Below are 24,348 nucleotides of genomic sequence, written 5' to 3'. Positions count from 1 at the left end.
CTCGGTTCTCAATCTCCTCTCATTCATATTGTCCTTCAGGCCACTCTCCTGACACACTCCCACCATCACTGTCATTACATCCCTTTTCCAGCATCCCACCACCACCACCACCACTTCTTTCCAGTTACCCTTATATAACAAGGGGTTGCCTTCACCCCTCCTCCTCTCTCAAACACTAACTCCCCACCCTCCATTTAGATAAAGAAGCCTTTGCCCTTTCTTATTCTTTCCTTGCCTTGCAAATTACTTAGCGACTCAACAACTGCCAGTGGCATGTAAAAAGCACCCAGTGCCACTCTGTAAAGTGGTTGGCATTAGGAAGGGCACCCAGCGATAGAAACCATGCCAAAGCTGACATCAGTGGTTGATGTAGCCCAACAACTCATTGGATCCTCTTAAACCATCCAACCCATGCCAGCATGGAAAAACAGGCATCAAATGAGGATGACAATCCAGTTGTATATTCTACACCAAAGTTATACAATATATAGAAATACTTTGTTTTTGGATTTGGTTTGTAAGATTCTTTATATGAGTTCGTGTGTTGAAGCATATTCTGTTGTGTCTGGGGAGAGTCCATTCTCTTTTTGTGCCTATTGGAAAGGTTGCAAGACGCAACGAAAATTTTAGGAAAATAAAAATGAGAAAAACGTGGAAATTCTACCGGTGAATTATAGGCACAAAAAGAAAATGACTCTCCCCAGACACAACAGAATATAGAAATTACTTGACAATTGTAATTTCTCAATAGATGTAAATTTAAAAGATTAAACCAATAATTGTCTAATTGCTATTACCTGGGCTGATATCTTCAGTGGATCCTTTGGATCACAAGAGATTGGACTGTTGTTATTCTCCAAGATGTGCAGGAATTGACGAGCTGTGTTCAAACGGAAGAGTCTCAGGTCTCGTTGGAACGTACGAAACATTGCTGAAACAGGAAACCGAATAAATTCTGCTGATTATTGCTTCATAACAACAACAACAAACTCTACGTGTATCACTACACCACAACATCTACTTTAACAATCACTAGAACCACTACAAGCACAACACGAACCACAAATGTAACAACACCACCACCACAATAACAACACCAACAACTCACCAACAGGATTTTCCCTTTCTCTGATTGATTGATTGACAAAGAGTTTCGTCTTCTTTGGTATATTCAGTTTGACATTCTGTGCCATGGGTGGCCCAGGTGTGACATCTTTAACATCTAAATCAGCATGTCTTCGTAATATCTTCACTATTAAACCACCACCTGAACAAACAGAGAGATTTCTTACAGTTTGCCACAAGTAAAAAAAAACCCAACAAAAACGTAAAAACTGTAAACAGTCCACTGTGCTGAGTGGACTTGGTGTTAGGAAGGGCATCCAGCTGTAAAGATCCTGCCAAAACAGTCCCAGAAGCCTGGTGCAGGCTCTGGTCAAACAGTGCCACCCATACCAGGGTGGAAGGCGGACATTAAATGATGATGATAATGAGGTAAACACTTGTCCATGTTTGGGGAGAAAGAAAGAAATTTTATTCTTAGTAAAAGGACACTCACTAGTTTTACCCTTTCCAAAGAAGGACATATTTAACCCTTCATTACCAACCTGGCTGAAACCGCCTCTGGCTCTGTAGTACAAATGTCTTGTTTTCATAAGTTTTGAATTAAAATCTTCCACCAAACCTTAGTCACAATTTATGTTCCTAACACTAGCTTAATGATAACTAAGTTACTTTACTAAATTCTTTGTTATATTTAAAATTAATTGGAAGAAACACAGAGCATCTCAAAGTAAATATGGTAACGAAAGGGTTAAAGAATGCTAAACTCCGTCAATGCCAGAATTGGTCTCCCATCAGCAAGATTAGTCATGAAAGACTCAGAACCATCCTGAAGACATTGAGCACAGACTTCTGTATACAGTGGCACCGTCCATCTTGCTATAGAGATGTGGGACAGGGGCAACCTCCAGTGTAGGAATACAGGCAATGGCAATGTGGTGCTACTTGCATAACTTAGGTATACTCAGACCACAAACAAAACACATCTGCAAAAGTAACCAGTACCACTTTGAACAGCATTGAATAAAATAATGCTATAGTCACGTAACAAAAGCTGGTGGCACTGCAAAGACCATTCTTCAAACAACTGGGGGGGGGAGGCAGACAGAGGCAAAAACACCAAAGAATAAAGAGATAAAATCATTAAGAGTGACCCATGGCCTTGGCATTCAGTCACTGCAAATGGAGAAGGCTGGTGTACACGTCTCAACAGTGCTGCTCCTACAATTTGATCCTGAAATAATGGAAACACAAGAAAGCAAGTGTCCCATATGTTGTCATTCCTCACAACAAACCAACTTTCTAGAATTAACTTTTATCCAAAGACTTTTAAGGATTAACTGCTTTCAATGGATTCCACATCTTACCAAATATAGAGATGGTTTTCTTAGATAAATAACAGAGTCTAAGTCCATAGATGGAATCAGGTGGGGGGTGATGTCCTGTTCATGACTTGATCAGAATTATTATCGGTGAGCTGGCAGAATTGGTAGGAAGCTGGGCAGAAGAAAGCTTGGCAGATCAAATTCTGCCAAAGTCAATTTTAGTTTTCATCCTTTCAGGGTTGATAAAATAAGTACCAGATAAATATTGGGGTCAATGTAATCAACTTAGCCCACCCCACCTTGAAATTGCTGGCCTTGTACCAAAATTTTAAACCATTATTATTATTGTTATTAATACCTTCTCTAGTCAGGGAACACAAGACCAATATTGTTCGTTAATGTCAGCCTAATAGATTAAGGACTAACGACTGAGACTCATTGTTTCTATCCTACAGCTCCCTAATTTCCACTAATTTAAATATCCTAACCCCTCATTTCCATTGTCTGACATGAATTATTTCCAGCAGAGTTAAACTCACAACGAGGAAGTCTCTACATGGCTGTCAGAGTTGCTAAAAATAGTAACCAAGTCTTGCTCAAATCATAGCTTACCACTTTAATTATGGAATGATATATGTGCATCTTGAAGAAGAAGAATGAACTAAGTTCCAGATGGACTTAGCCATCAATTCTTCAGTTTTGCCATTCTAAATCTAAAGGCTATAATATTCTTCACATAATAAGAATTAAATTCAAGAAGCATAAAGTTTTGTTTAGAAAATAAACTTAAATCTTGCAAAGATTTCTGATCTAATCTTATTTTCTTAATCTCTAATATTCATTAAAACTCTTTCATTTCCTGCAGGAATAAGAGCCATTTTTTATTTCATTTCAATGTTTCCAGAGAAATGGATCTTTTTTTTTTCCTGAATTCTCCTTTTGCTTCTATTTTTCCATAAATGGTATTTTTACTGGCACCATTGTTTTTACAGCTGGAAGATGTCCCTTCTTACCTCACTGACCACTTGACTGTGAAGTTAGGAGGTGAGGCCTGGCTATTTTCTCCTCTAAACTAAAATAATCAGGGTTACTCAGTTGGTTAATGAAGGACATACCACAATTGCAGAAGTAAAATCTGACCCTACAACCATATACTCAGTCAATCACTTTAACCTCAATCATTAATCACTAATGATACAGAAATTAGTTAAAATCCCACAGAGTAGCTTTGAGATTTACTTCTTGTAGTGAGAATCAGGTTGCCTTCTTCTCGTCCAAAACGACCAAATTTCATAGCGTTCACAACATCCGGCGTTTGTATGACGTCTACCAGGTGCCTGTCCTGGTACATGTGCACCGTGCAATTGCTTAGCGCCACCAAAACTGCTGACACTCCTTTCACAGTGTAGTCTAATAGCTCCATTGTCATCACACTGGCAGGAAGCTTGATGTTCCAGAGACGTTTACCCTGAAATAGCAAAAGAGAATAGTAAAAGTCAACTCGTGTCTCATTTTGACATCAAAGCAAAGAACTTATAGAAACACACACACACACACACACACTACTACCTAATACAAGAGTTCCTGTGTTTTCTTTGGTACTCATGCATGCATGTGTGTATGTGTTTGTGTGTAGATAGGTAGGTAGGAAATGTCAGATCACTCTTAGTGCTGCAAGTAACATGTAACCTCATACAATGTATTCCCAGGGTCAGGCCATCAGCAACCAAACTGGTAACTCTACCAAACCTGCTTGGTATATTTGTCACAAATGACTATTCTCACCCAACATATTTCAGAAGGGCCTCGTCCAGTCATAGAAACCATGCCACACAGACAGGTGGAGTCTGGACAGCTCCCGTCAAACTGTCCAACCCATGCCAGCATGGAAAACAGATGTTAAACGATGATGATGATGATGATGATGAACAATCTCAAAGACTCGTCTCTGGCAACAGTTGGGAGCCCAACTAAATGCGAAGTGCAGGCATTGTTGAAGTTTGGACATGGTTAAAGTCCAAACACAACTCAAGCCCAAAACGCAGTTGGAACAGAGACGGAACCAAAGCCAAGACACAACTGAAGAGCTGCCATGACGTTTCTTTGATTAGTTTGGTGCCACAAAGAACTAACTGCAATTCTTGCTTCTATGGCACACCGAAATGCCATATGCCAGGAGATGCAGAGGAAAAAAAAACTGTGTTTAACTAATGCTGTTCCTCTAACAATAGAACTGTCGGCATTTGGTAATGGAAATATAATTTGTTGCCATGACAATGAAAGAAAAAAAAGACAAAATTAGGAAAAGAAGAGTAGCCCCACCCACCCAGCCCTGGTATAGGTTGTCTTCACTGAATAAGCAATTGTGGGTTATTAAAGATCAGACATTGTTTAGTTAGGAAGAACGGAGTGAATTGGTGTGAGGAGGGTTGCAATTTTATCAACAGAAAATTCCATTGTAAATAGAAGAACAAATGACAAAGAAAATGCCACGAAATGTCGACATTTTTAGTATTTTTACTTCTTATCTTTGTTGGGTTTTTTTTTTTTACCTGTGTTGTTGTTGTTGTTTCACTTAAGCTAATACATTTTTCATGATTTGGTCTCTATATTCCATTATTTATCAGCAGAAATTTGTTTATCCTGACAGTTTTTATTACCCTAAATTTGATGCAATATTTACATCCATAACACTTCTTATTCAGATGCGTTTCACTGCAAATTCCTATCAGTGTCTCAATAAAAGCAGATTTTAGATGAAATTCTCAAAATGATTTCCAAAATTCCAAAGTACTTTTTAAGCAATAGAACAATTTTCAAAAAATACATAAATTGTTTTTTTTTTTTTAGATTTTCATAAAAGGAAGATAAATAAAAGTGGAATTGGATGAATTTGCATTTAACTGAAATGGAAGAGAAACAGCAGATTAGCATTTAAGTGGATTCCATGACTTTACACCACATAACATGTCAATTATTAAATCTACGCAAATATATTTACGGTTACCGTGGTTATCGTAACACTTTTATGACTATTTATCTAACATGGATTTGCTGTTTATGTGCGCTTGGCTGTTGCTGAACAAATATCACCAAATGGCAATCTAGCTTCTCTTCAAGGCATCACAGGTTCAATCACAACACAAACCACCAACACACAAAGACCCTCTCCACTGACAACACTCACCAAATTGCTTGACTTGGCACTCATTAATCATTTCTTCATCATTAGAACAGAGCTGAAATTGAACCTCCACAACTAGCAACTACTCCAACAGGGTAACACCAAACACTGTACACCACACATGACTATAGCCTATACATATGTTTACCCCAACCATCCAACTGATTATCAAACATTCACTCACCAATCAACTGGGTTTGTTTCAAACCCTGAAATTCGCAATATAAGACTCCAGAAACTAAAACAAGTCCTATTTAAAAGACAATATCCATTAATGTTAATAGACAATGGAATAGAATGTGCCAAAGCAATAAATATCGAAGAACTATGAAAACCACTCCAGATACATCAAATAATCTACCCTTTATTACAACACACACCCTAAGAAACACAGAGGTTGACAATATTATCCACCAGAACATCCCACTACTAAAACAAAACCCAAGAATGATAATAATAATGAAATTATTGTATACAGTGCTCAGGTGCACCACAACTTGTCAGAAAATGTGTATAGAGTATATGCAGTAATGTAGAAATGTCTGGAAAGCGAACAATGTATGAGTCAGATACATGCTTGTGTGTGTATGGAGGGGAGAAAATCAGGTGTAGTGTTGGTAAATCTCAGAAAGCATGGAAGTTTTGAAGGATGCAGTGCTCCGACAACTAACAACTGATGTCGGCAGTTTGTTCCATGCTTCAGCAACTCTCAGCGTGAAAAAATGTTTCCAAAAGTCATGGGAGTTGTGCTGTTTTCTGACTTTGTAAATATGTCCAATGAAACAAGCATTCAAAATACACAAAATAATCAAAAGTAAAAGACAATCAAAGTCCCTCAAAAAATTCCTCACAAATGCTAAATTACCTTCCACAATTCCTACGTGAACAGTAAAAAAAATACGTCTGCCACAGTTGCAGGACCTGCATCAACCTTATTCTGCATCTTTAACTTTCATTTTTTCCTACATCTCTACCTGTGTGGAATAAAATAACTTTGCTTTCCATATATATATATATATCATCATCATCATCATCATCGTTTAACATCCGTTTTCCTTGCTGGCATGGGTTGGACGGTTCGACCGGGGATCTGGGAAGCCAGAAGGCTGCACCAGGCTCCAGTCTGGTCTGGCAGTGTTTCTACAGCTGGATGCCCTTCCTAACGCCAACCACTCCGTGAGTGTAGTGGGTGCTTTTTACGTGCCACCCGCACAGGTGCCAGGCGAGGCTGGCAACGGCCACGGTCGGATTGGTGCAATTTACGTACCACCAGTCCAGGGGTCTTGGCATCTGCCGGGTGCCAGTCATAGGATTGGTTCAATTTCGATATATTATATATATACATACACATACATATATATATATATATATATATATATATATATATATATACACACAACAGCTTCTTTCGGCTTCCATCAACCAAAGCAACTCACAAAGCTTTGGTCAGCAAGATGTGATATTAGAAGAGGCTGAAGACACCACAAAGTGGAACTGAACTTGAAATTGTGTGGTTGGGAAGCAAAATTATTAAACAAGATGTGAGTGTGGGTGTGTGTGTGTGTGTAATTATATATATAATTACACACGCACACAAATATATATTAAATGTATTGGAAATTATTCAACAATACTCAGGAAAACCCAAACATTTTTGCCAGAAATAAATCAATAAAAACAAAGAAAAATGAAAATGCTAAAAAAAAACTGCTTCTCTGACAACATTTTATAGTGGAACGTAAAACAAAGAATCAATTTGCTTTCGGAGTCTTTGAATAGCTGCAGAGAACTGAAAGCAAAAAAGAAAAAGGTGCCGTAGGAAATGCACATATGCAAAGTGAATGGAATGCAACAGGTGTAAATTATCAAAAACAAAAGGAATGCTAAATAATTTCTCTTCTTTTTTTTTTTCCTAACATTAAAATTTCATATTTAAAGTAAAACTAAAATTGGAAGATCAGTAAAAGAGAATGAGAAATGCCAGCGCCATACAGCAGCAGCAGCAACAGGAGAAGAGTTCAGGAATCTTTCTTCAACAGTTGACACAATAATATAGAAATATTAAAAATACCAAAGACTGTAAAAGAGTTAAAGAACTATGAACGGCATCGTTCTTAACCTTGTGAAGTGTTTCATAAATTTAGTTTTCATACACAACAGACAAAAAAAAAGGAGAAAAAAAGTAAAAAAAAAAAAAACCCATTCTCCTTATCAATCCAAAAGATGGACTTTCTCTGTGGTTGGTCATTTGATGTGATAGAATTAGCAGCGAAAACTTGCACAAAACCAATCTTTACCATTTCGAATCTGTCTGTCCAAGAATAACTGAATTGGCACAAAAACAAGTTCCAACATTCTTTAGAAGTTGTCATTGCATTTTGTATCATTTGAAACTAATCATGTGCACACTCCTCCTCCTCCTCCTCCTCCTCATCCTCATCATTTAGCATTCTCCTTCCACGCTGGCATGGGTTGGATGGTTTGACAGGAACCAGCAAGTCAGAAGACTGCACCAAGCCCTACTGTCGGCTTTGGCATGGTTTCTATGCTTGGATGCCCTTCCTAATGCCAACCACTTCACAGAATATAACTGGGGACTGTTTTTCATGGCACCAACAGCTGTGAGGTCACCAAGTGACTTGTAAAGCAAAGACCCCCCACCCCAACTGAGCGGGGGATAGTAGTGAAGGGCATAGCTTTGTGCCAGGTAATGAGAGGTTGGAGAGTATGAATAGAGGGTCAGGAATAAAGGTGTAGCAGTAGAGGGAGAGATGTGGCTACCTGAGGGGGAAAGGGAGAGGAGACAAATAAGATGGTGAAGATATGATGGAGGGGGAAGTCCACCCAAGTTACAGGGAGGTATATGTAAGGGGAGTGGGGGACTGGAGTGGGTGGGTAAATTCATGAGATTACAAAAGGAGGGGGGAGATGGAGGAGGCACAGGTAAAGAGAGTGGGGCGTTAGGAGGTTATGTTTTGGGGAAGGGACTCAACAGGGACCCAGTGTGTAAACTGGTTCGCAACGAAGAGTGGGGGTAGGGGAGAAGGGAATGTAGCAAGTGGTGGACATGGGTGGACAGGGAGAGGGAGATGTTGAGAAGATGGAATGTTAGGGCATGGTTTGCCCTCATCTCCTTGGCTCAATATTTGATGATCATTTTTCCAAATCATTTTAACCAAATCAGCTAAAATATGGAATTTTGACTATCTTTCCTACACAATATATCTTTAATCTCTTTAAAATCTGGGTAACAAGTATTTTGCCAAAAATTGGGTGGTTCCCTTCATTTAATTTTCTAACCAATTCTTTAATTAGCATCTCATTTCATTTTATTAATGAAACAAAAATTAAAATTGATCAAAATGGCAACTGAGCGGCATTCCTCACCATCTTCTTTCTTTCCCAAATGGGGGGACCATGGATCTCCCCTACAACAAGACATATCTTCCAGCCCCTCATCACCGAGCACAAAGTCCCCTCATGCAGTATACTCCCTCTCCAGAGTTGAAAGGACTTCTCTTACGAGTTATCTGATGACCCCACTGGTACCAGTGTCACATAAAAAGCACCCAGTCCACACTCTGCGAGGGCATCCAGCTGTAGGAACCACACCAAAGCATACTTTGGTGTTTGGCAGTGTCTTCCAGTTCATCGCCCTCTTCTCAAAACCATCCAACCCATGTCAGCATGGAACTCGGATGTTAGTGATGATGATGATATACGTTTAAGCCAAATTGTGGGAATGGAGCAGCAGGTAAAATCCAGGCTACATATGTTTCATAGCAGAACCTCAGAAGTAGTAATTAATCAATGAGGGGTACTCCACTAGCTACTCATCAGGCTGAAGATACCTTAGTTCAATGAAGGTCAAACTGTCATCAAGGAATCTCAAGTTAACTCTCCAGAGATATGATTTAAAACTCCTTTCAGCTTATCGACCTCCTACAACCTTCAGACGCCAATAAACTATTATTGTTCCTGAAAGTTGTTCTTGATACTTACCTCAGACTGCTCAAAGCTTACAAACTTCCTACGCTTGGATCCTTGGATCTTAAAGTTACATATCAATAATATATATATATACAGTAGTGTCAAACAGTGAGAATGAGTGCTCAACACTGCTTTTGGTGAATAAATATTCTTTATTTGTAGGTTAACAAAGCTACCAATGGTTTCATGTGAAAAGGACAGCTACAATTCTTCAAGTGGTCCACTTAAAACTCACCTCCTTTTTGGGATGTCTTCATTTTCTGTTTTACCTCCTCCTCTCCTCTCTCCATCAGTCTTATCTTTATCAATCATGCTTCTATCACTCATCTCTCCACCACTGTCACTGCACTCTGCTACTTTGAGACTAAGAATCGCACAAGGTCTATCCTACTTACCTTAGCATGCTTCCAGCATCACTGCACCTAACTCCCTCTTTCCAACATTCACCCCACCCCCATCCTCATTACCTCTACTTTTCTTACTCGTCATGACACCTATGTATAGAGGATTGTAACACATCTGTATTCATACCAATATTTCCTTTTCTATACTGCCAGTCATCACTCACTTTTCCCCAGGCCAGTTGCTACTGACACCCAGCAGTCACTCTTATCACTGACACCCTCATCCCCATTACTATTCATCATTTTCTCATTCCCTCTACTACCTTCTAATTTTAATCCCTGTTTCTACTGTCACACCCACCTCACACCCATCTGCCTTTCTTCTTTCTTCCATTCATCTCAGCTTCCCCATCACACAAATATATCAATATATATTACTATATAAATATATATATAAACTGGTGTATATGTGTGTGTGTATGTATATGTATGTATATGTGTATGCATATATATATATATATATATATATACACACACACACATTATTTGGAGGTTAACGAAGCTACAAATGGTTTCATATAAAGAGGAATCTCTCTATAATTGTCAAGCCTGCCACATGGGAACATTGGTACTTCGGCAGGTTTGATAATGGTTAAGAGATTCCTCTTTACTTGAAACCATTGGTAGCCCTGTTAAACTACAAAATAAATAATATTTGTCCACCAATATGGTGTTGAGCACTCATTCTCACTGTAAATATTACCACACACACACACACACACACACACATATTATGCATGTGTGTCCATGTGTGACAAAAGTGTAAATCTTCTTCTGGAGTTCAAACACCAGATACGCACCTTATCAGAAATACACTGCAGTGTTTCGTCCATGCAACCAACGACTATGTTCTTGTTAACTCGAATCATACCAACAGGTTGTGAGCTCAACTCTATGCACAGTTTGGGGACAACGTTCACTCTGGAGAGAGAAAGAAAACATTTAGTGAGATAGAAATTCTGCTTTAATCAATGAAAATTTAAACATTTGTATGAATTGGTGTAAAAGAGCAAACTTCTGTCTTTTTGCAATGAAATAATTATGAAATCAGGGGGAAATATTGAAGGTCTACAATGGCAGAGGAAAAGATTACAAAGCAGAACATGAAAAAAATAATTGATTTTGATTTGTAAACTATTTTGTATTTACAGAGTAAATATATACACTGCAGATATATATATATTTAGAGAGAGAGAAATTATTATTTCTAAATCTCTGAACGAGAAACATTTAGTAACAGTACTCTAGAGCAAAGATTATTGGCCAACATAATGTGGCAGTCCTGATTAGGACGAATGTTATTGTTATTTAACCCCAGGAAACATTGTCTCCAGCTGGCAATCGACACAGTGCGTCAATAGCCAGAAGGAAACAATGTTTCCTGGGGCTAAATAACAGTAACATTCATCCTAATCAGGACTGCTACATTATGTTGGCAAATAGTCTTTACCATGATGATGATGATGATGATATATATATACATACACACAAACACATACACATGTGTGTGTGTGCATGTATATCTGCGTGTATGCGTGTGTGTCTCAATGTTTATGTTTGTTTGCCATCACCGCTTGACAACCAGTGTTGAGTTGTTTCCATCCCAGTAACTTAGCGGTTTGGCAAAAAGACACTGACAGAATAAGTACCACACTTAGGAGAAAGACATAAGCACTGGGATTGATTTGTTTGAGAAAACCTTTGAAGGTGGTGCCCCAGCATGGCCTCAGTCGAACAACGCAAAGATAAAGATATACAAATGTAACATAGAGGCACAGGAGTGGCTGTGTGGTAAGTAGCTTGCTTACCAACCGCATGGTTCTGGGTTCAGTGTCTTCTGCTATAGCCTCGGGCCGACTAAAGCCTTGTGAGTGGATTTCATAGACGGAAACTGAAAGAAGCCCGTCATATATATATATATATATATATATGTATATATGTGTATGTGTGTGTATATGTTTGTGTGTTTGTGTTTGTCCCCCCAACATCGCTTGACAACCGATGCTGGTGTGTTTACATCCCCATAACTTAGCAGTTCAGCAAAACAGACCGATAGAATAGGTACTAGGCTTCCAAAGAATAAATCCCAGGGTTGATTTGCTCGACTAAAGCGGTGCTCCAGCATGGCCACAGTCAAATGATTGAAACAAGTAAAAGAGTAAAAGAGTAAAGAGAGTGTGTAGAGATGCAAAAGAAAACGTGGAAAGGCAGCTTTGAAAGTCGTTCCAACCTTTTGAAGATGTAAATCTTTCCGTCTCGGCACGAAGCAATGATTTTATATTCAACATCAAACATTCCTGTCACAATCAGAAAGACGGGGACACTGGGCACTTTCATCTGTAGACAACAGCAAGAATAGGTGTTACTGGGATTCCAAGAACATTAGGGGAAATACAGGAATTAAAGGTTCATGTGACTCAAACTAGCATCATCATCATTACAACTATTATCATCATCATCATGAACACCACCACCACCATCACCACAGTCATAACGTTAACATAAACTGTAAACATTGTCACCAGTTCACACACACAAACATATACATGCATGCTCATACACGTGTGTATAAATAAGTATATATATATATATATAATATATATATATATATATATATATATATATATATATAAAACTGGTATAAATAATATACATATATCATCATGACCATCGTTGAACATCTGCATTCCATATATATATATATTTCGTTTTGGGATTTGGTTTTCATTATTCCAAAAGTTCTGCCAGCTCACTATCTTAATAATCCTTTCTTATTTTGGCAGGGAAGGAATTAAATTGATTTCATTATCCCCAAGGCTCAACTGGTACTTATTTTAACAACCCCAAAAGGATGAGAAGTAAAGTTAACCTTGATGGAATTTGAACTCAGAATGTAAAGACAGATAAAATTCCACATAGCATTCTGCCTGGCATCCTAACCATTCTGCCAGCTCACCACCTTTCACTACTCTGATGATGATGATGATGTTCATAATAATAATAAGAAGAAGAATCAGACTAAAACAATACCTGTTTTAGACAACAACAACAACAACGATGATGATGATGATGATGATAAATGCCCCAATGCAGTACCAGGCAGTGGCTCTCGTGGCTTCTGATCTTAACTGATTGGAAGTGTTATCATGTACATTGTTTTGTGTTGGTATAAAAGATGGACTACAGCAAATATTCTGCTCAATACCACAGATTTGCTTGTCAGTTGTTTGACCTTAACCAGTTGACCATGTCCCTTAGTGGCTGACGATATGTGCATCTCTGATCATGAGCAGAAGTAGTGGGGGAGCATCATAGCCATGTGTTGAGAGGGATTCTTTGGGGTTTGAAGAATTCACCTCTGGAAACATAGGTGTTTCATTCAATATCCTTAAACAATCCTTATTCAGGGACCTTTTGAATGGAATGGGCTACACAACCTGAAGAAAATTCGAACTGGACCCCACCTTCAAGGCCATGCTCTATTTATCTTGATATTACTATGTCACGCACATATGGTTGTGATGCATGTGCTTGGTGTACCCTTATCAGACGAGTAGCCGTGATAAGTATACTGGGCTTCATATATTTTACCCCAGTGTCACTTTGATGGTATGCACTGCTCTCTCACTCAATAATAATAAAATATTCAGACAAATGCATAACAAAAACACCAGGACAAACAAGTATAAATAACAAAGAGAAAATAACACTACTAGGCACCACACACATCCCACATAAAACACTTTCAATAGAGTAACCATCAGAGCATCACAACAAACCACAGCAGATACCCAAGGCACACAGAGCTGCATTCGGCAGTGCAGTGAAAGCACGTTATAAAAATAAGACTACTGAATAGTAATAATAATAATAATGATGATGATGATAATGATAATAATAATAGAAATGCTGAAGACTTACCGTTTTGAGTACAGTAAAAGCAGCTGGATCTAGAATAGTGATAGTCTTGTTCTCAGTCCCAATAACAAGACAACTGACAGCATCTTCATCACTGGAGGACTTGTTTAATGTATTCATACAGGTAATAACAGGCTGAAGGTGAGAAAGAGAAAGTGTGAATTAGAGGAGAGAGAGAGAGAACTCATGGTGAAATTTGTTGGAAAAAGAGAGAGAGAGACACACACAAAAGACAAACAGACAGACTGATAGTGTGTGTGTGTGTGTGTTTGTGCCTTGTTGTCTTGTCATTCCTTTCCAATATTCCCCGAGAACAGGTCTAACCAAAGGGGCAGCAAATATTAGCTTGCAAAGGTTGGGGGCAGGAAGGAGATCCAGCTGCAGAAAGTCAACTTTGGTAAACTCCACCAAACTCAGGCAAACATGGAAGAGTAGAAGTTAAATGATGATGATGATGATGATGAGGAGGAGGAGGAGGAGGAGGAGGAGTGTGCACATGATTAGTTTCAAATGATACAAAATGCAATGACAACTTCTAAAGAATGTTGGAACTTGTTTTTGTGCCAATTCAGTTATTCTTGGACAGACAGATTCGAAATGGTAAAGATTGGTTTTGTGCAAGTTTTCGCTGCTAATTCTATCACATCAAATGACCAACCACAGAGAAAGTCCATCTTTTGGATTGATAAGGAGAATGGGTTTTTTTTTTTTTTTACTTTTTTTCTCCTTTTTTTTTGTCTGTTGTGTATGAAAACTAAATTTATGAAACACTTCACAAGGTTAAGAACGATGCCGTTCATAGTTCTTTAACTCTTTTACAGTCTTTGGTATTTTTAATATTTCTATATTATTGTGTCAACTGTTGAAGAAAGATTCCTGAACTCTTCTCCTGTTGCTGCTGCTGCTGTATGGCGCTGGCATTTCTCATTCTCTTTTACTGATCTTCCAATTTTAGTTTTACTTTAAATATGAAATTTTAATGTTAGGAAAAAAAAAAAGAAGAGAAATTATTTAGCATTCCTTTTGTTTTTGATAATTTACACCTGTTGCATTCCATTCACTTTGCATATGTGCATTTCCTACGGCACCTTTTTCTTTTTTGCTTTCAGTTCTCTGCAGCTATTCAAAGACTCCGAAAGCAAATTGATTCTTTGTTTTACGTTCCACAATAAAATGTTGTCAGAGAAGCAGTTTTTTTTTCAGCATTCTTGTTTTTTTGTTGTTGTTTTTACATTTTTTTAATTGATTTACTTCTGAAAAAATATTCAGGTTTTCTTGAGTGTTGTTGAATATTTTTTAACGTATCTTTACATATAGATAGATAAATAGACATATGAAACCATCATCATCATCTCCATGTTGACATCGGCTGCATAGTTAGGCAGGATTCAATGGTTCCGAGCACTGCATTGTGCTCCAGTATCTGTTTTGTCAGGGTCCCTCCTACGGCTGGATGCTCTTCCTAACACCAACCACTTTACAGAGTGCTCCACTGGGTGCCTTTTATGTGGCACCAGCAACAGAGAAGCCACCATGTAACTTGCAAGACTAAAAATGGTCCTCGATTGAGCAGAAGCATGGGGGAGACTGGATTGGCTTTATGCTGAGGGATTAAAGTATGATGGGAGGGGGGGGCAAGAAGGGGTTGCTTGCTGTTGTATCATACCCAGCATTAGATCAGGGTGAATGGGGGTAGAGCTGGGAGAAAAGATAAATATGGTGATGATAAGGTATGAACACATACCTGCAAAATAAAAAAAAATCAAACATAAGACAAAGGGACAGAGGACTGAAAAGGGGTGGGGGTGAGTGGGTAAGAGTGTGAGAGGAACATGGCAAATCGTTAAAACAAGAAGGTACAGGTGAATGTAGTGAATGGTGAACAAAGGTGGACGTGTATACCTAAGTTGTGGACACATAATTACATATGTATACACAGGGTGTGGTGAATAAATTGTCGTCTAAATTACACAAAAATGAAAATAACACTAACATCTCATTTTAACAGATATATTTACCAAAATTATATAAAAATATCTCGAAATATTAAAGAGTAAATTTATTCAATAAAATCGCCATTAGCTTCAACCATGGCCTCCAGACGACTTCGGAATCTCCTGCAACTCTTCTGGATGGTCTCCTTCTTTAAGTCGGTGAATGCTGCCATAATCCTTGCCTTCAGTTCATACCTTAAAATGCTGAACCTTACGAAGGAGATAACAGGGGGCTGAGATATGTGGTGCATTGCCATACTCAAGCAGACATGCCCACCACAACAGAATTGGGATTGTAAAGCTAAGGTGCCATGTAAAAGGCAATAGTGTGAGTGCTGGTGCCCACATCAAAAACATCCAGTACACTCTGTGGAATGGTTGGTGTTAGGAAGGGCATCCAGCTATAGAAACTAAGCTAAAACAGGCTATGGTACCCTGGTGGAGCCTCTGGCCTTGCCACTTCCTGTCAAGCCATCTAACCCATGTCAGCATGGAAAACAGACGTTAAATGTTGTTGTTGATGATGATGAGATATACATGTATGTATTATATATATATATATATATATAATATATATATATATATATATATCAGATGCTCAGGAACAATAAACACTGAAAATGCTCTGAGACCAACTTCCGTCACTTTCCAGGGAGAAAAACTAGAAATAGTTGATAGTTTCCATTACCTAGGTGACCAAGTCAGCAGCGGGGGCGGGTGTGCTGAAAGTGTAACTGCTAGAGTAAGAATGGCTTGGGCAAAGTTCAGAGAGCTCTTACCTCTGCTGGTGACAAAAGGCCTCTCGCACAGAGTGAAAGGCAGACTGTATGATGCGTGTGTACGAACAGCCATGCTACATGGCAGTGAAACATGGGCCATGACTGCTGAGGATATGCGTAAGCTCACAAGAAATGAAGCCAGTATGCTCCGCTGGATGTGTAATGTCAGTACTCATACTCGGCAGAGTGTAAGTACCTTGAGAGAAAAGCTGGACCTAAGAAGCATCAGTTGTGGTGTGCAAGAGAGACGTTTGCGCTGGTATGGTCATGTGGCGAGAATGGATGAAGATAGTTGTGTGAAAAAGTGCCACACCCTAGCGGTTGAGGGAACCTGTGGAAGAGGCAGACCCAGGAAAACCTAGGTGGTGAAGCACGACCTTCGAACTTTAGGTCTCACTGAGGAAATGACTAGAGACCAAGTCCTCTGGAAGTGTGCTGTGCGCAAGAAGACCAGGCAGGACAAGTGAGTCCATAACCCGTGGCCTTCTACATGGGATGGAGCCAGCCTACGTATGCATACCTTCCCTTCTTGGGACACAAAACTCTACTTGTGAAGACCTGTTGAGGCAAGTGAGGATCAGAATCGAAATCGATCAATGGAAATTGCAGATGTGTTACCAGTACCGGTGGCATGTCGAAACTCTACTTGTGAAGACCCGTTGAGGCAAGTGAGGATCAGAATAGAAATCGATCAATGGAAACTGCAGATGTGTTACCAGTGCTGGTGGCATGTAAGAGAACCTTCCGTTTCGCGACCGTTGCCAGCCTCGCCTCGCCCTCGTGCCGGTGGCACATAAAAAGCACCATCCGTTCGTGGCCGTTTGCCAGCTCTGTCTGGCACCTGTGCGGGTGGCATGTAAAAAGCACCCACTACACTCTCAGAGTGGTTGGCGTTAGGAAGGGCATCCAGCCATAGAAACACTGCCAGATTTGACTGGGCCTGATGAAGCCTTCTGGCTTCACAGACCCCAGTTGAACTGTCCAACCCATGCTAGCATGGAAAACGGACGCTAAACGATGATGATGATGATGATGATATATATATATATATATATATATATATATATCATCATCATTTAATGTCTGTTTTCTATACTGGCATGGGTAGGACAGTTTGACAGGAACTGTGGATGCCCTTCTTGACACCAACCACTCTACCGAGTGTACTGGGTGTTTTATATATGTCACTACCATATTATAGAAACATATATATATATCATCATCGTTTAACGTCCGATGATATATATATATCTATAATATGGTGGTGCCATATAAAAAAAAAAAGTAATATGTGACAATTATTCTGTAGCCATGATAAAACTCTGAGTTTTGGATGCTGAGGTGGCAATCCACGCCGCTATCTCTTCAGTTATCCGGCCATCTGCGTGGATTTCCACCTCGGCATCCAAAACTCAGAATAATTGCAACATATTATTTCACAGATAAATTTCCTCTATTTACATAATATCGAGGTCTCTTTCTTCCTTTTGTTATCTTACTGTTTTTATCAATAATATATATATATATATATATATATATAAAATCCATATATAATATATATTTAATATATTTGTGCAGATGTGGCTGTGTAGTAAGAAAAACTTGCTTCCTAACCACATGGTTCCGGGTTCAGTCCCACTGCGTGGCAAGTGTCTTCTGCTATAGCCCAGATCAAGCAAAGCTTTGTGAGTAGATTTGGCAGACGGAAACTGAAAGAAGCCTATTATGTTTGTGTGTCTCCGTTTGTCCCCCCCCTCCCCATTGCTTGACAACTGATGCTGGTGTGTTTACGCCCCGGTAACTTAGTGGTTCAGCAAAAGAAACCGATAGAATAAGTGCTAGATCTACAAAGAATACCACCTGGGGTCGATTTGTTCGACTAAAAGCAGTGCTCCCGCATGGCCACAATCAAATGACTGAAACAAGTAACAGAATAAAATATATACGGACGGACGGACGGATGGATGGATATAGCTAGATAGAGAGAGAGAGAGAGAAAGATGAGAAAGAGAAAGCAAACAACAAGAAACAATTTACCTGTTTTTTCAAAGGTGAATCTTGAAAGGTTTCTACGTAAGCTTTTAGGATGAGAGGTTTTGAATAATCAAGTTGTGTAAACTTGAGTGACCTCACAGTCAAAGAGACACCTTGGTTTCTGAAACAAACAAAATGATAAAACATAACTTTGATGCTTGGCAATGATTGTTGTTGTTGTTGTTGTTATTTTTTTTCTTCTTTTCTTCAAATTTTCTTCCATTTCTCTCCGAGTGTTTTCCCTGCACCTAGGGCAAAGAAGCTCATTGTTATGCATTCCTAGATTACACACACAAATTCACAGGTAAAATATGTATTTAAAAAAATCAATAAACAAATAAACAAATAAATTCATGAATGGATGATGTGAAGCGTGATCTTCAAATGTTGGGCCTCACAGAGGCAATGATTGGTGACTGAGACCTTTGGAGATATGCTGTGCTTGAGAAGACCCTTCAAGCCAAGGGAAATTGCTGTCATGGTTGATGCCAGTGTAGTATAATTGGCCCATAAAAAGCACCCTTCAAAGGTTGGGTGATATGCTGTGCTTGTGAAGACCTGTTGAGCCAATTGAAATCATAGCCGTAGCCGATGCCAGTGCCAGCTGACTGGCTTCCGTGCCAGTGGCCTGTAAAAAGAACCGTTCAAGTGTTGGGCCTTATGGAGGCAGTGACAGATAACCAACATCTTTCATGATATTCCATGTTTGTGTTGACCTGTGAAGCCAAGGGAGACCGTTGCCATGGCTGATGCCGGTGTCAGGTCAGGTCAATGACACCCGTGCTGGTGGGGCATAAAAAACACCCACTACATTTTTGGTGTAGTGGTTGGCGTAAGGAAGGACAACCAGCCATAGAAACCTGGCCAAATCAGATTGGAACCATGGTGCAACTCGCCAGCTTACCAGTTTTCAGTCAAACCGTCCAACCCATGCCAGCATGGAAAACGGATGTTAAATGATGATGATGATGACGATGATGTCGATGATGATGATGATGATGATGATGACAACGATATACCATCTCATATATACACACATATTTGAATCTGTAAACTTACTTCAAACTTTCCAACCGTTCCCACATCTGAAAAGGACTGATTTTATCCTGAGAGGAAGAGAAACAAAAATCATGAAATTAGCAGAGAAACAGGAAACAACAGGCAAAGGCAGACATTCAAACCAAAATCAATTGTCTTTCTTCTCTTAAAAGTCCTTCTTTATTTATGCAGATGACAAGGATTTCATCTGTGTGTGTGTGTGTGTGTGTGTGTGTTTGCATGGTAGAGGATAGTCACGTGACTGATCTTAGAAAATATCTAAGACCAGTCATGTGACTATCCTCTACCAATCAAATCCTATTCAAAACATACTAATTTGAGCCATGAACTCCCTACAAAAATAGGGCAAACTTCAAACATTAGGCAGAAGCAAGACAGCTGCGACATAAGCCACGTCTTTTTATTTGAACTTTTTGAAAATCAGTGGAAACTGTGAAACCGGTTAAAACTTCAAATATAATAACAAAAAATATTTTAACCATTCTCAGTGCATTTTCAACTCCTATATTTCCTACACACACACACATATATATATATATATATATATATATAATATATATATATATATATATATATTACAGAAAATAAGTAAATCTCAAACATAGAATAGCTTACAAGATCAGGTAAATACTTGTAGAAGACAGACAAAAGTGGCCAGGGAGCTGCTACGTAGAATCAAATGACCCCTCCAACCCATGCCAGCATGGAAAGTGGATGTAAAATGATAATGATGACAATGATATATGTATATAGAGGCAAACACATTTTGATTTCTTACCCATTACTTCTTTCTCGAGTCAATATCTTCTGCCTTCCCTACCTTTTTGATATTTGCTCATCCCTCTCTGCCTCCCATCTACTTATTCTATTATGCTGCCTGTGGTTTTAAGGTTGACCCTACTTGTTTCTCTCCCACCATCACTCTTTCTATACTTCCAGTCATTACTCCCTCTCCACCTGGGACCCTGTTATAGGGACCCTCTCTCTTTCTACCACCTTCTCACCCCTATCACTATTTCTACCCTTGCACTGATAATTTCTCTTAGAAATTCTTACAGACTTGAAGGAAGTTTGAATGAAATGGAGTTAAATTGAGAGAGGAATGACTCACCTGTTTTACTTGGGTCCATAAATCTTGCTCAGAAGGGTCAATGTCGATGGTTGGCATTGAAAACTTGTAGTAGGGTCTTAGATTCTTGAAGACATATATGAAAGGCCCTGAACACACAGCAATGGCTGGCAAGAGAAACGAGTCAGAGTAAATCCTCGGTTAAAGGAATCCTGATTTAACAGTTTTCAATAATAATAATAATAAAAATGGCTTCAAATTTAGGCTCAAGGCCAGGAATTTGGGGGAAGGGGACTAGCCGATTACATCAACCCCAGTACACAACTGGTTTTTAATTTATCAACCCCAAAAGGATGAAAGGCAAAGTCAGCCTCAGCGGAAATTAAACTCAAAACATAGTGACCGATGAAATACCGCCAAGCATTTCGTCCAGCATGCAATCGATTCTGCCAGCTAGCTGCCTGAATAATGATGATAATAATAATAATAATAATAATAATAATAATAAATAGCATAGAAAATATGTGAACATCTGGATGATATAGGTGAGTTTGCAACTGGGACCAATCATGGAAAACCCACACACACATACAGATCCTGGATCCCACTGAATACCAAGGTCATAACTCCTCACCCAAATAAGGGCAGGCTAGGAGAAGACTACAGAATGGCATCCTTTAAAATGTCTAACATAGGCAGAATGAGATAGGGTATGGCTGGGAGAAGACTCTCCTGGTAGAAATAATCGGACATACTTTGGCAAATAATTTCAGAAAGGTTTTACTCACCAGGGGTTCTAGGTTCATGAGTATCCATGTAAAATGACACAACTCCATTTGGAAGATCAAGTAATGTACTCTCATGAATCAGAGTTGTACCTGGAATACAATAGATGCAGACATACAGATATACAAACACACACACACACATATATATATATTGCAAAGACCTGTTGAGGCAAGTGAAATCGAAAACAAGCTTGGTGACTGGCATCCATTGCTACTGGAGCACTAAGAATACCATACAAGTGAGATCATTGCCAGAACAACAAGCTGGCCTTCATGTTGATGGCACGTAAAAAACACCATTTGAGTGTGATCGTTACCTGCGTCGCCTTACTGGCACTTGTGCTGGTGGCACGTGAAAAACATTCGAGCAAGATCGTTGCCAGTGCCACTGGACTGGCTCCTGTGCAGGTGGCACATAAAAAGCACCATTTGAGCATGGCCATTGCCAGTACCACCTAACTGACCCTCGTGCTGATGGCACGTAAAAGCACCCGCTACACTCTCGGAGTGGTTGAGGTTAGGAAGGGCATCCAGCTGTAGAAACACTGCCAGATCAGATTGGAGTCTGGTTCGCCAGACCTCAGTCAAACCGTCCAACCCATGCCAGCATGGAAAGCGGACGTTAAACGATGATGATGATCATCATCATCATCGTTTAACATCCGTTTTCCGCACTAGCACGGGTTGGACGGTTTGACCGGGGTCTGGGAAGCCAGGGGCTGCTCCAGGTTCCAGTCTGATCTGGCAGAGTTTCTACGGCTGGATGCCCTTCCTAACGCCAACCACTATATATATATATATATATATATATATATATATATATATTATATATATATATATACACACACACAAACACATGTATATATGAATATAAACATTATCATCCTTTTGATGTCTACTTTTCCATGCTTGAATGGGACAAATGGAAATCTTTGAGGCAGATTTTCTATGGCTGGATGCCCTTCCTGTCACCAACCTCCACCCATCTCCAAGTAATCCTTCTCCCTTGGCCAAACAGGTTTCCATGGATGATCAGAACTGAAGGACACTGCTTGTGTAATGATGACACCCCTTTACAACTATTACATGAGGTCAAGACAAGGACACACACACACATACATATATACTCTCAACTCTTGCATCATTGACCCCTCCTCAACCCAATTTCCACAGTTGTCACCTACTCTCCCCCACCTTTTTATCATCCCTCAACACTTGTTATTCATTATACCCACCCCCTTGCCCACTTCTCTCTCCCCCCCTCACTGTTGCCCATCCCCACTCCCTATTCTCTTGTTCCAACCCATTTCTACTTTCCTTCTACATTCAGAATCCACCCTGACACCACACCACCCCTATTTTTACTCCTTTCTAGCTCTCACCCTCTCTTCTGCAATGTAGCTTTTGTACACCACAAAACCTGTTCTGCTTTGGTCCCTTCTCCAACACTTTGACCCCTCATCTCCAAGCATAAAGGTGCCTTGCTCTCTACTGTAACCCCTCAGTCAAAGAGGATCTTTATCTTACAAGTTACTGGGCAACCCCACTAGTGCTGGTGCCATATAAAAGCCACCCAGTACAGTCTGTAAAGTGGTTGGTATAAGGAAGGGCGTGCAGCCAGAGAAACCCTTGCCAAAGCAGACATTGGGGCATGAGACAGTCTTTAGACCCACGGGATTCTCTCAAACCATCCAACATGGAAAACAGATGTTGAATGATGATGGTGGTGGTGGTGGTGGCGGTGGTGGTGGTGGTGGTGGCGGCGGTGGTGGTGGTGGCGGTGGTGGCGGTGGTGGTGGTCGTCGTGGCAGCGACGGGGGTGATGATGAGCTTCCTTCATTTTCAGTCCACTCACAAAGACTTGGTCAGGCTGGAGCTCTTGTAGAAGATACTTTCCCTAAACCATGTCTGGGAAGATTATAAACACAAGACAGATTAAGTTGATTGTAGGTTTAAAGAAGACACAGAAAGAATTTTTGACCAAATGACCTGTTAATGGGTTTCATGTAAACAGATGTGCCACATGTGGAAGAGAGAAGTTTCAAGCAAGCATTTGGTGTGGTTTGAACTCACATCTGTTAATTACCACCTTCCTGCACTGACCACTTTGAAGGGTGTTCAACCTTAGAAGCCATACCAAACCGGATGAGTCAAACTGTCCAACCCATGCCAGCATGGAAAACGGACATTGAATGGTGGTGGCGGCAGCGGTGACTGAAATGAACTCCTGATTAACCAATTAGCAAGAAAATGGATTAACTTTTCTCATGAATACATCAATATAGTTAACATGTGCTATGATGTGCAATCGGTGTGAGGTTAAGATACATAACTACTGACCACTTGGTCATGAGTTCAAATTTCAATGGAACCCAGATTTTTGGTCAGAACAAATCTCTCTGCATCTGTTAGTCTAGAGAATGTTTTTCTTAAGGTTCCACATTCTGTTACGGGGGGGGGTTAGATGAATGTTTGAGTGAGAACAGTGCAAACTATGTAGGTGGTTGCTGTTATGGGTCAACAAGAAGATTTGCGAGGGATTTTGTGAACAGATTTTGTTGTTATCTTCAGACTTCATCATCATCATCGTTTAGCGTCCGTTTTCCATGCTAGCATGGGTTGGACGGTTCTACTGGGGTCTGTGAAGCCAGAAGGCTTCATCAGGCCCAGTCAAATCTGGCAGTGTTTCTACGGCTGGATGCCCTTCCTAACGCCAACCACTCCGTGAATGTAGTGGGTGCT

At 39.7% G+C, this 24,348-nt stretch overlaps 1 protein-coding gene across 1 annotated transcript in view; it reads right to left on the bottom strand.

The window, feature by feature from the left end:
• The window catches only part of LOC115217331 (Bardet-Biedl syndrome 1 protein), a 35,335-nt gene that overhangs the window by 3,554 nt on the left and 7,433 nt on the right, over nt 1-24,348 (bottom strand). The window contains exons 3-12 of the mRNA XM_029786990.2: nt 21,607-21,696; nt 20,861-20,985; nt 19,750-19,796; nt 18,694-18,811; nt 13,887-14,018; nt 12,196-12,302; nt 10,766-10,886; nt 3,627-3,855; nt 1,109-1,267; nt 798-931 (exon numbers count right to left, since the gene is read on the bottom strand). Of these exons, the coding sequence (XP_029642850.1) occupies nt 798-931; nt 1,109-1,267; nt 3,627-3,855; nt 10,766-10,886; nt 12,196-12,302; nt 13,887-14,018; nt 18,694-18,811; nt 19,750-19,796; nt 20,861-20,985; nt 21,607-21,696 (1,262 nt within the window). The remainder of the gene's footprint in view (nt 1-797; nt 932-1,108; nt 1,268-3,626; nt 3,856-10,765; nt 10,887-12,195; nt 12,303-13,886; nt 14,019-18,693; nt 18,812-19,749; nt 19,797-20,860; nt 20,986-21,606; nt 21,697-24,348) is intronic.

Source organism: Octopus sinensis, linkage group LG11, assembly GCF_006345805.1.
Source record: "Octopus sinensis linkage group LG11, ASM634580v1, whole genome shotgun sequence".
In the NCBI taxonomy this organism is placed as follows: Eukaryota; Metazoa; Mollusca; class Cephalopoda; order Octopoda; family Octopodidae; genus Octopus; species Octopus sinensis.
The sequence above is the reverse complement of the archived record's forward strand: the minus strand, read 5'-3'. Positions and strand labels throughout refer to the sequence as shown.